Source organism: Eschrichtius robustus, chromosome 16 (assembly GCF_028021215.1).
Source record: "Eschrichtius robustus isolate mEscRob2 chromosome 16, mEscRob2.pri, whole genome shotgun sequence".
Taxonomy (NCBI): domain Eukaryota; kingdom Metazoa; phylum Chordata; class Mammalia; order Artiodactyla; family Eschrichtiidae; genus Eschrichtius; species Eschrichtius robustus.
In genome coordinates, this window is record NC_090839.1 from 92583137 (window position 1) to 92596712 (window position 13576).

General features: G+C 52.3%; 1 protein-coding gene across 4 annotated transcripts in view; it reads left to right on the forward strand.

Annotated features, from left to right (window-relative positions):
- The window catches only part of C16H7orf50 (chromosome 16 C7orf50 homolog), a 105774-nt gene that overhangs the window by 1187 nt on the left and 91011 nt on the right, over nucleotides 1-13576 (forward strand). Inside the window, exon 1 of one of the 4 annotated variants that reach the window (XM_068524303.1) lies at nucleotides 7273-7344. The exons of 1 other annotated variant lie outside the window; for it this stretch is intronic. Coding sequence is in view for 1 of the 3 variants with exons in the window: in XM_068524302.1 (XP_068380403.1) it covers nucleotides 7499-7530 (32 nt within the window). In the remaining 2 variants the exon portion in view is untranslated. Of the gene's footprint in view, nucleotides 1-7272; nucleotides 7345-7373; nucleotides 7551-13576 lie in introns of those variants that run through there. 2 more of the 4 variants (XM_068524305.1, XM_068524302.1) reach the window with 2 other exon arrangements.

Genomic DNA, 13576 nt, shown 5'->3' on the forward strand with positions numbered 1-13576 from the left:
CACAAATTACCTTTAAAAATGTTCTTTTTAAAATCCCATGCCAATGGCAGAGCAGCTGGCTACTTTCACGTTCTGGAGAGTTCTTTGTCGTTCTGAACTAAACTGAAGCTACTTGTACATTTATGCAGACATTGCCTGGAGAAAGAGCCGTTAGCACGGTCACTGTGTCCGTCACGGTCAAGGAGAAGCTTATGGGACCCCAGGGAGAGGGAGAGCCACCAGGCGTTGGCATACACCGTGCCCAGTTGTAAATCACTCGCTGGGTGGTGATTGGCTGCCATTAGCTGAGTGTTTGCTTCCTCACGTCCACCTAAGCTGTGCCACCTGCACTGCCCACCACAGACACGGGCCGGGCAGGCAGCCTGCTTCCCAGGAACCAGTAGCCTTCATTCCCGCAAATGATAATCAGAAGATAGAATGGGGGGCTTCCCTGGTGGTGCAGTGGTTGAAAATCTGCCTGCCAATGCAGGAGACACAAGTTCGAGCCCCTGGTCCCGGAAGGTCCCACATGCCGCAGAGCAACTAAGCCCACGAGCCACAACTACTGAGCCCACGCGCCGCATCTACTGAAGCCCGTGCGCCTAGAGCCCTGCTTCGCAACAAGAGAAGCCACTGCAATGAGAAGCCTGCGCACCACAACAGAGACCCAACACAGCCAAAAATAATAAATAAATAAAAATAAAATAAGTTTATTAAAAAAAAAGAATGGAAGAGAAAAATCCAATTTACAATGGCAATAAAGATTAAATACTTAGGAATAAACTTAAGATATATGCAAGACCTAGATGAGATAACATTTTAAGACACTCATGAAAGACACAAAAGTAGACACAAATCAGTGGAAAAAAAGTCCTTGTTCTTAGGAAGAGTCAACCTCATAAGGTGTCCGTTTTGCCTAAATTAATTTTAAATCTAAGACGATCCCAATAAAAATACCAACAGGCTGTTTTCTGGAACTAGACCAGTCGATACTCGAGATTACAGGGAAAGTCAACGTGATAGGACAGCACAGGCAGCCCTGGAAAGGGGGCCGTGAGGGCCCCTGCGGCCTCCGTGATCACGACAGTGTCCTGCTGGTGCAGGAGGAACAGGAGGGAGTGCAGAGCCCGGCCAGGTGCGTCTGGACAGAGTGTGTGAGAGGAGGCCTTCTCAGAGCACTGGGGCCAAGATGGATTTTTTCAAAGTTGGTGTTGGTTCAACTGGACAGCCATTTAGAAAAAGGTAAAATTCGACATATACATCACCCACCAAAAAGGACTCATATCAGAAATCTGAATGTAAAAAATGAAACCAAGCCAGTACTAGAAGAAAACACAGGTGGTCTCTCTGAACCTGGGTGTGGGAGGGGCTTTCTCACTCGGGTTCAGAAGTCAGGTGAGGGGAAGGGAGGCCTTCCCGGGATGCAGAATGCTCGCATCAGGAGATGGTGTTTGCAGCGCACATCACAGATAAAGGTGGATTTCTCTAGCACATAAAGAACTGGAACATTGAGGGGGAAGGACCAGAAGCCAGATAGAACGATGGGTGAAGGACGTGAACTGACCGGAAAGGGTGGATCCTTAAAGGGGTGTCTGACCTCACACGCGTTGGGAGATGCGAATGGAAACTGCACCGGGTTCCTGTTCCTCAGGTTGGATTAGCAAACATGCAAACCTGAGCGGCTCTGCTGGCCAGGCTGGGAGGCGGCAGGCACTTCCACACCCTGCTGGTGGGGATGCCAGATGGCACAACCGTTACAGAGGAAAATTTGGCAAAATGAATGTCTACGTAGCGGTCCCACTTCTAGGACTCCAACCTGGTTTGCCACCAGCAATCTTCAGAGGCACGTGCACTGCAGCCCGGCTTACAGTTGCAGAATTGGAGGCGATCTCCACGTTTGCCCTCACGTGGACGGTGGGTAAGTGACCGTGGCAGCCCCCCGCCCCCCCCCCACTGTAGGAAAGGACGGAGAGGATGTCGGTAAACCAACCAAGATTTCCAGGATGTACTGTTGGTGTAAAGGAGTGCGTAGCATGCTACTTTTTTGGGCAAGACAGACGGGATAAATACCCGAATACCTGCTTACTTTTGCCAGGAGAAACACAGGATAAAGCAGAAACGAATGAAACTGGGTACCTGAGTCGGGGGCGGGGGAGGGAACGATACCCTCCGGTGAGCTTTTTCCATTTTCAACAAAATCAGCACAGGCGCGGAGGGCCGGAGGCGCCTAGAACTGGAGACGAACAGAAGCAGATGAACACGGGTCTCTTTCACGTGAACAACAAAACCACGTTAAAGGAGGAACACACACTGTGTATTGTAAACACATAAAACTCACCACCCTAAGCATCTTAAAGTGGGTAATTTAGCGCCATTTAGCGCATTCACGATGTTGCAGCGCCACCACCACCATCTGGTTCCAGAACATTCTCCACCCCCAAAGGAGACCGTGTTCCCGTTAGCCTTCTCTCCGTTCTCCCGTCCCCCTGGCCCCCGGCGGCCACCTCCAGCCTCCGTCCCGTCTCCGCGGATTCGCCTGTTCTGGGCGCCTCCTAGCGACAGGATCATACTCTCTGGTCCTCAGCACTGGCTTCTTTGACGACGTCACCCGTTCCTGGTTCATCCTCGGGGTGACGCATAGCAGAAGGTCATGCCTTCCGTGGCCGAGTAACAGCCCGTCGCGTGGATGGGGCACGTTTCGTCCCTCCGTTCACCCGCTGGCGGGTGTCTGTGCACTCGCCCCTCCCCACGGGCACCGACGCCCTGAGGGGCCCCCGAGTGGAGCAGGGCGCGGCCCCGAGCTGCTGGCCGGTGGACACAGGCTTGGAGTTGACACTGGTCCCAGTGGCCTGACGGCGTCCAGGTGGTAAGTGGGGTCCTGGCCCGAGCCTGTCTAACGGCAGGTCGTGTGGCCGCTCAGACTCCCTCGGGTCGCCCGTCTCTAAATGCAGGTTGATGGGGGGATGCTTGCGTAATAGCCGACAGAAGCTTCCCGTCAGAGCTCCGGCCTGTGGAGCAAAGGCCACATGGCAGCCACTCGGATCTGCCCTCTGGCCAGGCGTGTCCGTTAGAAGCGGTACCTGGTCCTGGGTGGAACTGAGAGGTTGGGCCCCTCAGATCCGAGTGATTTCCAGATGTGTCGTGGTGGGTGACAGTCAGCTGCGGTCAGGCGGCTAAGCGGCAGCCCCAAACCACAGCTGCCACGATTATAAGCTGTGCTGTGTCTGTCCAGACAGAGCACGGTGCTGGGCACCCGGTTTGTCCCTGTCTGCGTTCCCGGGGGAGGGACGGAGCGCGTGTTGGTGGGTCGGCTCAGGGCCATGTTAAGTCTCCTGCTCCCTGTTGCGTCTAATGGACGGGGACCTCACCTTCCTCTCGTCACTGTGTTGATGGTGTCAGGCCGGGCGGAGCTGGCGGAGCATGAGTGGTGTGGGCTCTGGACGCCCCCTAAGACGTGTGCGTCGGAGCCCCGGGCTTTGGGTCTGCCACATCACTGAGGTTTTAGGGGACTGGTGGTCTGGGGGAGTTAGAACGCCCCTACAAGGCCCGGCCCCTGCTACTGCACCTTCCACCCCCTGCTAGGAAGCCTCTCGATACCCCCATGAGCCGCCCACTCTTCTGTAACCTCCTCCCCGTGAGTGGGGCCGGCCGAGGGACTTGCTGCTAATGAACCACATGCAGCAAAATGATGGGGTGTCCCCTCTGAGGTTAGGTTACGAGACAGTGACTTCATCATCTCTGGGCCCCTCTTGCTCGCTTGCCCCGGGGGAAGCCCATGCCGTGCTCCAAGCCGCCCTGTGGGGAGGCCCACGGGGCAGGCGACTCAGGGAGCCCTCTGGCTGACGGCCAGCGAGGAGCTGACCCTCAGCCCCAGGAGCCCCGAGGAGCAAATCCTCCCAGTAGCCAGGTGAGTGAGCTTGGAAATGGACCGTCCCCCAGGCCAGCCTACCCAGGAAACCACAGACCTGGCGGCCGCCTTGACCCCAGCTTTGTGAGAGCCCTTCTGGCCAAGGCACAGAGCTAAGTCACGCCCGTATGCCTGCCCTGCAGAGACTGTGAACTAATAAATGTCTGTAGTCTTCAGCCACTAAATTTTGTGTTAATTTTGTGCAGAAACAGAGAACGATGCAATCTTCTGTCACGAAGAAAGAGCCCCGCTGCCCTTGCTCGGCCCCTTTGGGTTGCAGGCAGCATAGATCACATTTAATGTGACCACCACCCATTTATGGGCTGGTTTTGAGTGGGGCCCAAAGCAAGAGATCCAGTTTGTAGTACAAGTGGTCCTGCACTTGGGTCACATAACCTGGAAGATCCAATAGTGCTAGAGGCACACGCGGTGAGTGAGACCCTGGCAGGGGGCGGGGTGGTCTCTGGCACAGGCCCCCAGAGTGTGGAGCAAAGCCAGGCCTCTGCTGCAGACAATCACACATCAGGCTAAGAAGCTCCTGATGTGCTACGAGGCTTAGTAGAGACTGAGCCCCTGACCAGGGGCATCACGTTAGCACGTGACTGTGAGACCCTGGGTCAGATCCATTTTACCTGCTCCACTGGTCAAGGTCGTTTTAAGACTGCATGTCCTCCAAGCGGCAGGTACCCTAAACGATGAGATGCTCGCCTGAGTTGTTTTTCAGGAACTTGGAGTCAGTTGTGTCTGGTTCCAGCTGAGCTGGTTAAGAATGGATGGGGGGACCACCGACCCTCCAATGGCCATGGTCCTCTCCATGACCTTTTGACGTCAGAGAGCTGAAAACTCCACCCTCAAGTCCATGCTCCCATTTTTGAACGTGCAGAGGCCTGTGGCTTAGTTACACCTTTGCGTAACGAGATTATCCCAGCTTTTTCCAATCACCTCTGCCCACGCTCCCCACCCTTCCCAGGCCTCAGACCGCCCTGCTTCTTTATCCCATAAATACCCTGAGCCCCTTGCCTTCGGGGAGGTGGTGCTGAGGCTTGTTCTCCCGTCTCCTTGCTTGGCTGATTTCCTGCAAACCGCAGCATCTCAGCGTTTTGGCATGCTGTGCTTCGGGCAAAATGAACCTGGTCCAGTAGTAACTGGGGTGGTCTGCCTTCAGATCCATGAAGCCACGTTGGGTGGGTGTGTCAGCAATCCAGTGCATGCTGACAATGGTGGTTTTTCTTGGTTTTCTATCACATTGTCTCCTTGTGTACATATAGCTATTTCCTATGAGCACGGGTCATGCTATATGAGCAATTATAATTTGGGGTATAGGACATTATGGTCTTCTACAAATACTTTAACTTTTCTTCTTTCAGCAGGCTAGAGGCACCAACAGTAAAGCCTGAATCACTTAAATGCAGTTTCAGAAATTGAAATGAATTCAGAATGGATTTTATGAAGTTCCTGCAAGGGCTGGTCTCTGTTCATATTCACACCGACATTGTAGCCTTTCAGGGTTTCGACCCAAAGATGGGACACTTACAAGAACCCTCCCCCTTGGCAGCCCTAAGCCCGCAAAGCTGACCAAATCTTTGTTCAGGTTCTCAGCCTTTCAGCTGTTTCTTCCGAATTGACTGACCCTTGAGTGAAAAACGGCCCCAATTGGAAGGCCCACTTCTCTGGGCTCCTCTTTCTTCCCTTGTTATTGGTCCCATAATATTTCACTGTCAAATTAGCACTCTGATGTCATCAATATATATGTATTTGTTACATATATTTTTGAACATTTTTTTAAGCTGTTCTCAATGGAAGGCTGATCTGAGTCACCTCTCCCTTTTACTGAACCAAACTTGGGTCCTCTTGCCCCGAGGAGGGGGGCAGAAAAGCCAGGCTACTGACACTGGGTTGTGGTGAAGGAAAATGCAGGATTTATTGCAGGCGCCAAGCAAGGAGGCCTGAGAGCTAGTGCTTAAAAGACCTGAATTCTCCAAAGTCTTTCAGGGAAAGGTTTTTAAAGACAGGGTGAGGGAGAGGGTTGTGGGGTGCATGACCAGCTCATGAACATTCTTCTGATTGGTTGGTGGTGAGGTAATCGGGAGTCAACATCATCAGCCTTCTGGTTCCAACGGGTCTGGGCTCTACATGCTCGTGGGCAGCATGCAGTTACCTTCTTCCACCTGGTGGGGTTTCAGTATCGGCAAAACAGCTCAAAGGACATGGCTCAGAATATTATCCATAGCCCTTGAGGAGAAACCAAAGGTCCTTGACTTTAATGGCTAAACTATAATTATTTTGTCTTGCTTGACTGTTTTCCTTTCTGCATTTTCTCACTTCTCAGATTAAACTTATTCTTTAACTAAAGCTTTTCTACAGACAAGAGGCAGGCGGAGGACATTGGGCAAGTGGGGTCTGTTCCCTTCCAGGAAGGCTCCATGGAGTTCTGCTTGGTTACGGCCCTACGTTACCAGAACTAAAAATAAAAGCAAAAGTAAACAATACAAGGTAAACATGTTTATATTTTTATATTCTATATTAGTTAAGCTTATGTATGGCTGAGAGCTTTCTGTTTCAGTGGTCATGAAGCCAGTTGGAGCAGTTTGAAAACGGAATGGTTTTTCCTGGAGTCGGTAAAGTTGGACATGCTTATACCTGTGGCCCGGTCTCCATATGTGCCTTACAGAGACTCTCACGTATGTGCGCGAGAGAAAAGCAGGGTGTCTGTTATTCGATTAGAAACAAGTTAGTTGTCCGTAGAGAGTGGAACTAGAGAATCCTGGCTTGCTGTCGTTATCTCCCACCCCCAGAACCTCCCCTTGATGGCACAACCCCGTCCAGCTGTCCCCAGATTAAAAGTCCGCCGCACCGGCTCTCCCTTCCCTACCGTTTTCGGTGTCGAGACTATAAAATATTTATAAGAACCGAACAACGATTTAACTCGTGGTTAGTTTCACCGGCGTGGCGTAGCCTCCGACCTCAGACACCCTCCGCGGTTGGGTCCGCGTCTGCCTTCATCCCCTCCCCAGGTGACCTAACCTGGGTTTACGGGTGTCTGCAGACACACCGCTGCATTGGCAACCTTGCGCGCAGGTGTAACGCTGGCGACCTCGCAACCCTGCGCCCACTTTTTAAGTGACAGCAGTTATAATCTACATCCTGTTTGAGACCAAGCCCCGTGGACGGACAGGCGTCGTCCGCTTTGAGTCCCGGGAACCTTGGGGAAAAACCCGCTTAGCCCGCGACCGGAGGGTTGCCTGGCAACCGGCGGCTCCCGGCGCCCAGCGGCGCCCAGCGATGACGCCACAGGCCCGCGCCCGGCCCCGCCTCACCCCCTCGTGGCTGCCGCTCGCCATTGGTCGGCGGGGAGACGGAGGCGGGCCCCGGCCAATAGGTGGTGCCGCTCCGGTGGGCGGGACCGCGTTACCTGGGCGCCGCGTCTGCCGGAAGCCGGCGTCGGCAGCCACGCGCAGGTAGGCGAGGGCGGCGGGCCGGGGGTGCCCCTCTTGGGTACGAGGCCTGCCGGGCAACCGGGGGCGCGCGGGGGGCTTGGCTGTCCTCCCGTCGGCGGCCTGAGGAGGACGCAGGGCCCCGAGCGCCGGCCGCGCCGGACCTCCCCACAGCCCCATGGGTGCCTCCCGCGTGTCCGCGCGGCTCCGGTAGAAGCAGCCCCGAGCCAGTGAGCTCGCCTGGGGTTGGGGGGAGCGGTGCTGATGAGGATACGAGACGTTGCTGAGCTTGGCGGCGAGAAGTGAAGCGGGGCGGGGCTCCGGGCGGGGGAGGGGAGGAGAACCCTGGGGGAGGGTCCCAGAACTGGTGAGACCTAACCCGGCTTAGGTATTTCACAAGCCCTTCAGGATGCTGAGTCGGAAATGGCCTGGAGGGGCTAGGGGCGGGGCGGAGGCCAGAGACCAGTTGGAGACTTTCGAATGATCCAGGTGGGAGACGTGTTTGGACCGGGATGCTCGCGGTAGGGGCAGTGAAGGTCCACTTATGGATGTGCTTTGGGGGTGGGGCCACCGGGGTTTACTGTGGGATGGACGGGTGTTTGAGAAAGAGGAGTTGTGGGTGACACTACGGTTTTTAGCTTGAGCTGAAATACGCATTTCACCAGCTGGCCTTTTATTGAGGGGACAGACCCTGCAGGAAGATCAGGTTTGTGAAGGATGATGGGGAGTGTGGATTTGACACGTTTTAGTTTGAGACGATGTGTGTGTAGGTGATACACATGAGTTGACAGTGTAGTTGTGCGGTTCAGGGAGAAATGGGGACGTCATCAGCCTGTGGTTGGTGTTTAAAGCCACACGACTAGGTGAGATCTCGGGGGAGTGCTGAGCCCCGGGGCCCTTCTGTGTCCAGGGGGCGGGGAGGTGAAGAGGTGGGAGGAAAGCGGGAGAGCGTGGTGTGTCTGGGAAACGGAGAGGAAAGGGCAGTCAAGAGGAGGGACCAGTTGTGGCAGATGCTGCTGTGAGGTCAGTTATGTCCAGTCAGTGATGAACAAAGACGGGCAGAGCCGGACTGGAGGTGGTGTTAAGTGGTGAGGTCGCATTTTAATCAGGGGTAACTACTGCAGCAGGGGCCTTGGACTTGTGCAGGGGAGAGGGCGTTTTAAAGGGAGGGTGAGGGAGTGGCGGGGGGCAGGGGCGGCACTCTGTAGAGTGAGTTGGGAACTGGATAATTACAGTGGGCAGAAGGGGGTCGGTGGTGTGAAACCCTTCGGGGCTTGCTGACCTGGGGGGGCCGTGCTTCGGGAAGTTAGCCTCCTGCCCTCGCACAGAGCTGGGGCTGGGGACGGGGCTCTGTCCTCAGGTGTTGGCTGGATCCTCTTGGTAGCCTTGTTTTCTCAGGAAGGTGCTTTTTAGGGGGGCTAGAGTCACTGTAAAGATGTGGCCTTCAGCTGCTAGAAACTTTTCAAGCCTGTACAGGCCCAGGTTGAGGCCTGATGAAGGAGGGCTCAGAGGGACCCCGGCCAGGCTGTGATCAGAGAGTCTGTCGTTAGCAGATGGGTGTCCTTGGTGGTCGTTGGTAGTCTCAGTAAGAACCATCTGGCCAAGTCAGGTGGCAGCCTGATGGGAGAGTGGCTGGAAAGGAGGTAGGGACCGTGCCAGTGGACAGCTCCTGAGGGTTTTCGTGCAGAAAGCACCAGAAACGGGGTGGAGAGCACGTGGAATCAGGGTTTTTAGATGTGGGACCTTGTAGTTGACTCTGTAGAAAGACAGCTGATGGGGGAGGGGAATTGCTTAGAGCCACACATGCCCCTGGGATCAGAGCGGCAGAGGCTCGGCCCTGCTCAGAGCAGGCGCGGTTCTGCACTGTAGCACGAGGGAAGGGTGGAAGGGTCTGAGGGGAGCTTCTGGAAGCTCAGTGATCAGGAATGAACGCAGGAGGGGAGGATGTGATGGAGGTCTGAGAGCTTGAGAGGCGAGTGGAAGAGCCGGTCGTCTGGGCGCGGGGCTTGCTGGGCACCCCTGGAGGCTGGGGCTGTGCCATGTACAGTGAGACCGACCGCGTGGCCCTGGGGACTTCCCGGCCAGGCAGGAACCAGAGCTAGAGTTGGGGCTTTGCCAGGAGAGGGGCTGAGAGTGTTTGTAAAGGCACGATTGTAATGATGGGCCGTGGAAGTGAAGTTGTGGCAAGGGGAACATGAGCGGTGAGGGGCATTGAAACGTGTCGGGTCAGGGGACTGCGGGTCCTCGTGAGGCTGGAGGATCGCTGAGCCCCAGGGCACCGAGGGGGGCTCGGTGGGTGGGATGCTTGGTGTTACAGGGTTTAGGCCACAGGAGGGAGGGGGTGGGGTCAGGTAGCAGAAGAGCAGAAGCTGGAGGCCGTTCATCCGAGTGGGGACTTGGAATAGTCCTGGGTCAGGGCGGACAGGAGCGTGGCCGTGTCCTGGGCGCCCGAGCTGGGTCTCCAGGCACTGATTCCTGTGGATTCCGTCAGGGGGCCTTCCCTGGACCTGCCGGCTCACATCAGAGGTGACTTAGGTGCACCGGGTGAGAGGGGATGTTAGGGGCTACGAGTGATACTTGCAGATTTTAAAAAAGATTTTTTCCCTGAGGCTGATTTATTGTTTTGAGGTCCTGTGGAGTTTCTTTTCAGCCCAGAGCCCGGCAGCCTCAGCCTGTTGGTGCGGACTTGCCCTAATCAGTGACTGCAGCCCAGCCGAGCGCTTCGCTGTCTTCCTCCTGTTGGTCTGACCTGGGTTGTCAGCTTTCTGCTGGTGGGGTTATTTGCTTGCTTCACTGAACACTTCTGAGCTGATATCTTAAAATGTCTTTTCTTTCTTTTTTTTTTTTTTTGGCTGTGCCACATGGCTTGCGGGATCTTAGTTCCCTGACCAGGGATCGAACCTGTGCTCTTGGCAGTAAGAACGCGGAGTCCTAACCCCTGGACCACCAAGGAATTCCCAAAAATGTCTTTTCTTTTATTGTAGAAATTGCTGGAAAGTATAAAGGAAAAAAAAGAACACTTATAATTCTACCCCCTAAAATGGTGGTGTTTTAATGTATTACCTTCTAGTTTTCTCCTTTGTGCATATCTGCACGTAATTGTTCTTAAAGACGAGGGTCGTGTTGCACATACACAGGTTTATAGGCCATCCTTCCACTTTACGTTGTGTCGTGAGCACCCACTCGAGTGATGGGACAGTTGAGATCACAGTTGTTCACGGGTGTGTGGGCCGGTCCCTCGGTGTGAAGGAGTCTTCCATCCCTCAGTCTGCTGTTGGACAGTTACAGCGTTTTCCACTTTTTAATATTAGAGGTAGTATCATCCTTTATATCGTGTCATTATCATCCGTACATAAATCTCTGTCTGTGATTATTTCATTAGGGTAAGTTCCTTGACATAGAACCACTGGGCCAAAGCACTTGATTAAATGTTATCCAATTCCCTTGAGAACGGCTGTACCGATTTGTTCTCCATCAGCAGGGCATGACCATGTCCTTTTCATCATCCTCTGGCTAACGCTGAATAATGTAATTTTTAAAAATCTTTGTAAAAGACATTTCATCTATCAAATTAACTAAGTGATGTGTGCACATGGCTAAGAAACTCAGTGGTCCTGGAACTTAACACAATCCAGCAGGCAGACTGCTCCTCAGAGGCAAGCACAGTTTCATCTTTCCACTGTTTCTACTGGAATTACTTCCATATTTCTGAATAATAGGCAAATTGGGTGACTTTTTTTGATTTACCAATTTTAGGCCCAATCTGTTGATTTTCCCCTGTTGATTTCAGTGTCCTCATCTGTGTGCCCGCCTCATTGGTCACAAGAAGTACACGAGTTAACACATGGAAAGCACCTGGAACAGGGCCTGGCACACGGGAAGCTCTCAATCAAGGCCAGTTTTAGTGATGGTTGCGATGATGATTAGCTTTAATTCCTGCCCCTCCAAGTCCTCCTGACCACCAAGTACAGGGAAATCTTAAGTTGGTGTTGCTCATAGAAATTAATCTGAGCCACTGGGATTTTTGCAGAAAGGCCTGTAAGGAAAGAAAACACAATAAAGGGTCTCGATGCTGTGACACAGCAACGCCAAGCCACCCATGACGGCAGGTGGACAGAGTGAGGGTGGGGAGGCCGGGGAACGCAAGGAACGCCTTTGACGGCACAGGCACATTTGCTGAAATGGTGGTGGTAGGAAACCGTATTTTTCCCTGTTTATTTTTACAAACAGTACTGGGGCATTATGTGTTTTAATTTACAGCAAATAATTTGGGATTAGAGGGGTTTTTTAAAAGTATATTCACAGGGTGTGCAACCATTACCACAACCTAATTTTAGAACATGTTTCTTTTCCCAGAAGAAACCTGGTACCAATCAGTCACTCCCACTCCTCCCCTTGCCCAGCCCTAAGCAAACACTAATCTGCTTCTGTCTCTGTAATTTGCTTATTCTGGACATTTCATATAAGTGGAATTATGCAGTCTGTAATCTTTTGTGGCTGGCTTCTCTCTCTCAGCGTGTTTCCACGGTTCATCCATGCTGTAGTAGGTGTCCGTGCTTGCTTCCTTTTTGGCTGAATAATTTGTTGTGTGGATAGAATTCAGTTGTTCATCAGTTGATAGACATTTAGGTTGTTTCCCCCTTATGGATATTATGACTTACACTGCTGGGAACAACCAAGTTCAGAGTTTATGTGGATCTGTTCATTTCACTGATTATGTACATCTATATAGGTAGTACTGCGTCACATAACGGTTTGACTTCTTTTTTTAAAAAATATTTATTTATTTATTTGGTTGTGCCGGGTCTTAGTTGCGGCACGTGGGCTCCTTAGTTGTGGCACGCGAACTCTTAGTTGCGTCATGCACGTGGGATCTAGTTCTCTGACCAGGGATTGAACCCGGGCCCCCTGCATTGGGAGCGTGGAATGTTATCCACTGCGCCACCAGGGAAGTCCCAACTGTTTGACTTTTTGAGGAACTGCCAGACTGTTCTACAAAGTGGCTGCACCATATTCTGTCCCACCAGCAGTGATGAGTGCTCCAACTTCTCCACATTTTCACTAACATTTCCTATTATCTGTCTGATTTTAACCATCCTCGTGTGTGTGAAGTGTGTCATTTGACTTGCGTTTCCCTAATGAGGACCATTGTTGAGCTCCTTCATGGCTTCCTGGCCATTTGTATCTCTTCTTTGGGGAATTGTCTATTCAAGTCCTTTGTCCATTTTTTTTTTATTTTTAATTTTTTTTTAAAGATTTATTTATTTTTATGTATTTATTTTTGGCTGTGTTGTGTCTTTAGTCGCGGCACATGGGATCTTCGTTGAGGCGTGCGGGATCTTTTGTTGCAGCGTGCGGGCTCGTCATTGCGGCACATGGGCTTCTCTCTAGTTGTGGTGCTCGGGCTTCTCTCTAGTTGTGGCATGCGGGTTTTCTCTCTCTAGTTGTGGCGCGCAGGCTCTAGGGTGCGTGGGCTCTGTAGCTGTGGCACGCGGGTTCCAGAGCGCGTGGGCTCTGTACTTTGCGGCACGCGGGCTCTCTAGTTGGGGCACGGGAGCTCAGTAGTTGGGGTGCGTGGGCTTAGTTGCCCCACAGCATGTGGGATCTTAGTTCCCTGACCAGGGCTTGAACCCGCGTCTCCTGCATTGTAAGGCCGATTCTTTACCCCTGGACCACCAGGGAAGTCCCTGTCCATTTTTAAAGTGAGTTGTTGGCCTTTTTTGTTGAGTTATGAGTTCCTCATACATTCTAGATACAAGTCTCTTGTCAGATATGACTTGCAAACATTTTCTCCAGTCCTGTTGGTTGTCTTTTTACTTTCTTGCTGGCATCATTTATAGCACAAAATTTTCAATTTTCATAAATCCAACTTACCTTTTTTTCTTCTCCTTATGTTTTTGGTGTCGTAATGAAGAAACTGTTGCCTAATCCAAGGTCAGAAAGACTTACTCCTATGTTTTCTAAGAGTTTTATAGCTTTAGCTCTACATTTAGGTTTTTGCTCCATTTTGAATAATTCTTCTATATAGTGTGAGGTAGGGGGTCCAATTTCATTCTTCTGCATGTGGATATCCAATTGTCCCAGCACCACCTGTTAAAAAGACTGTTCTTCCCCACTGAATTGTTGTGGCCCCCTTTTTGAAGACCAGCTGACCGCAAATGTAAGGAAATGTCTTTCCTGCAACAAAGACTCCTCGTCTCAAAGGTATGCATCACCGTCTCTTGGGACTAAAAAAGAAAGCTTTTTATAATATGGA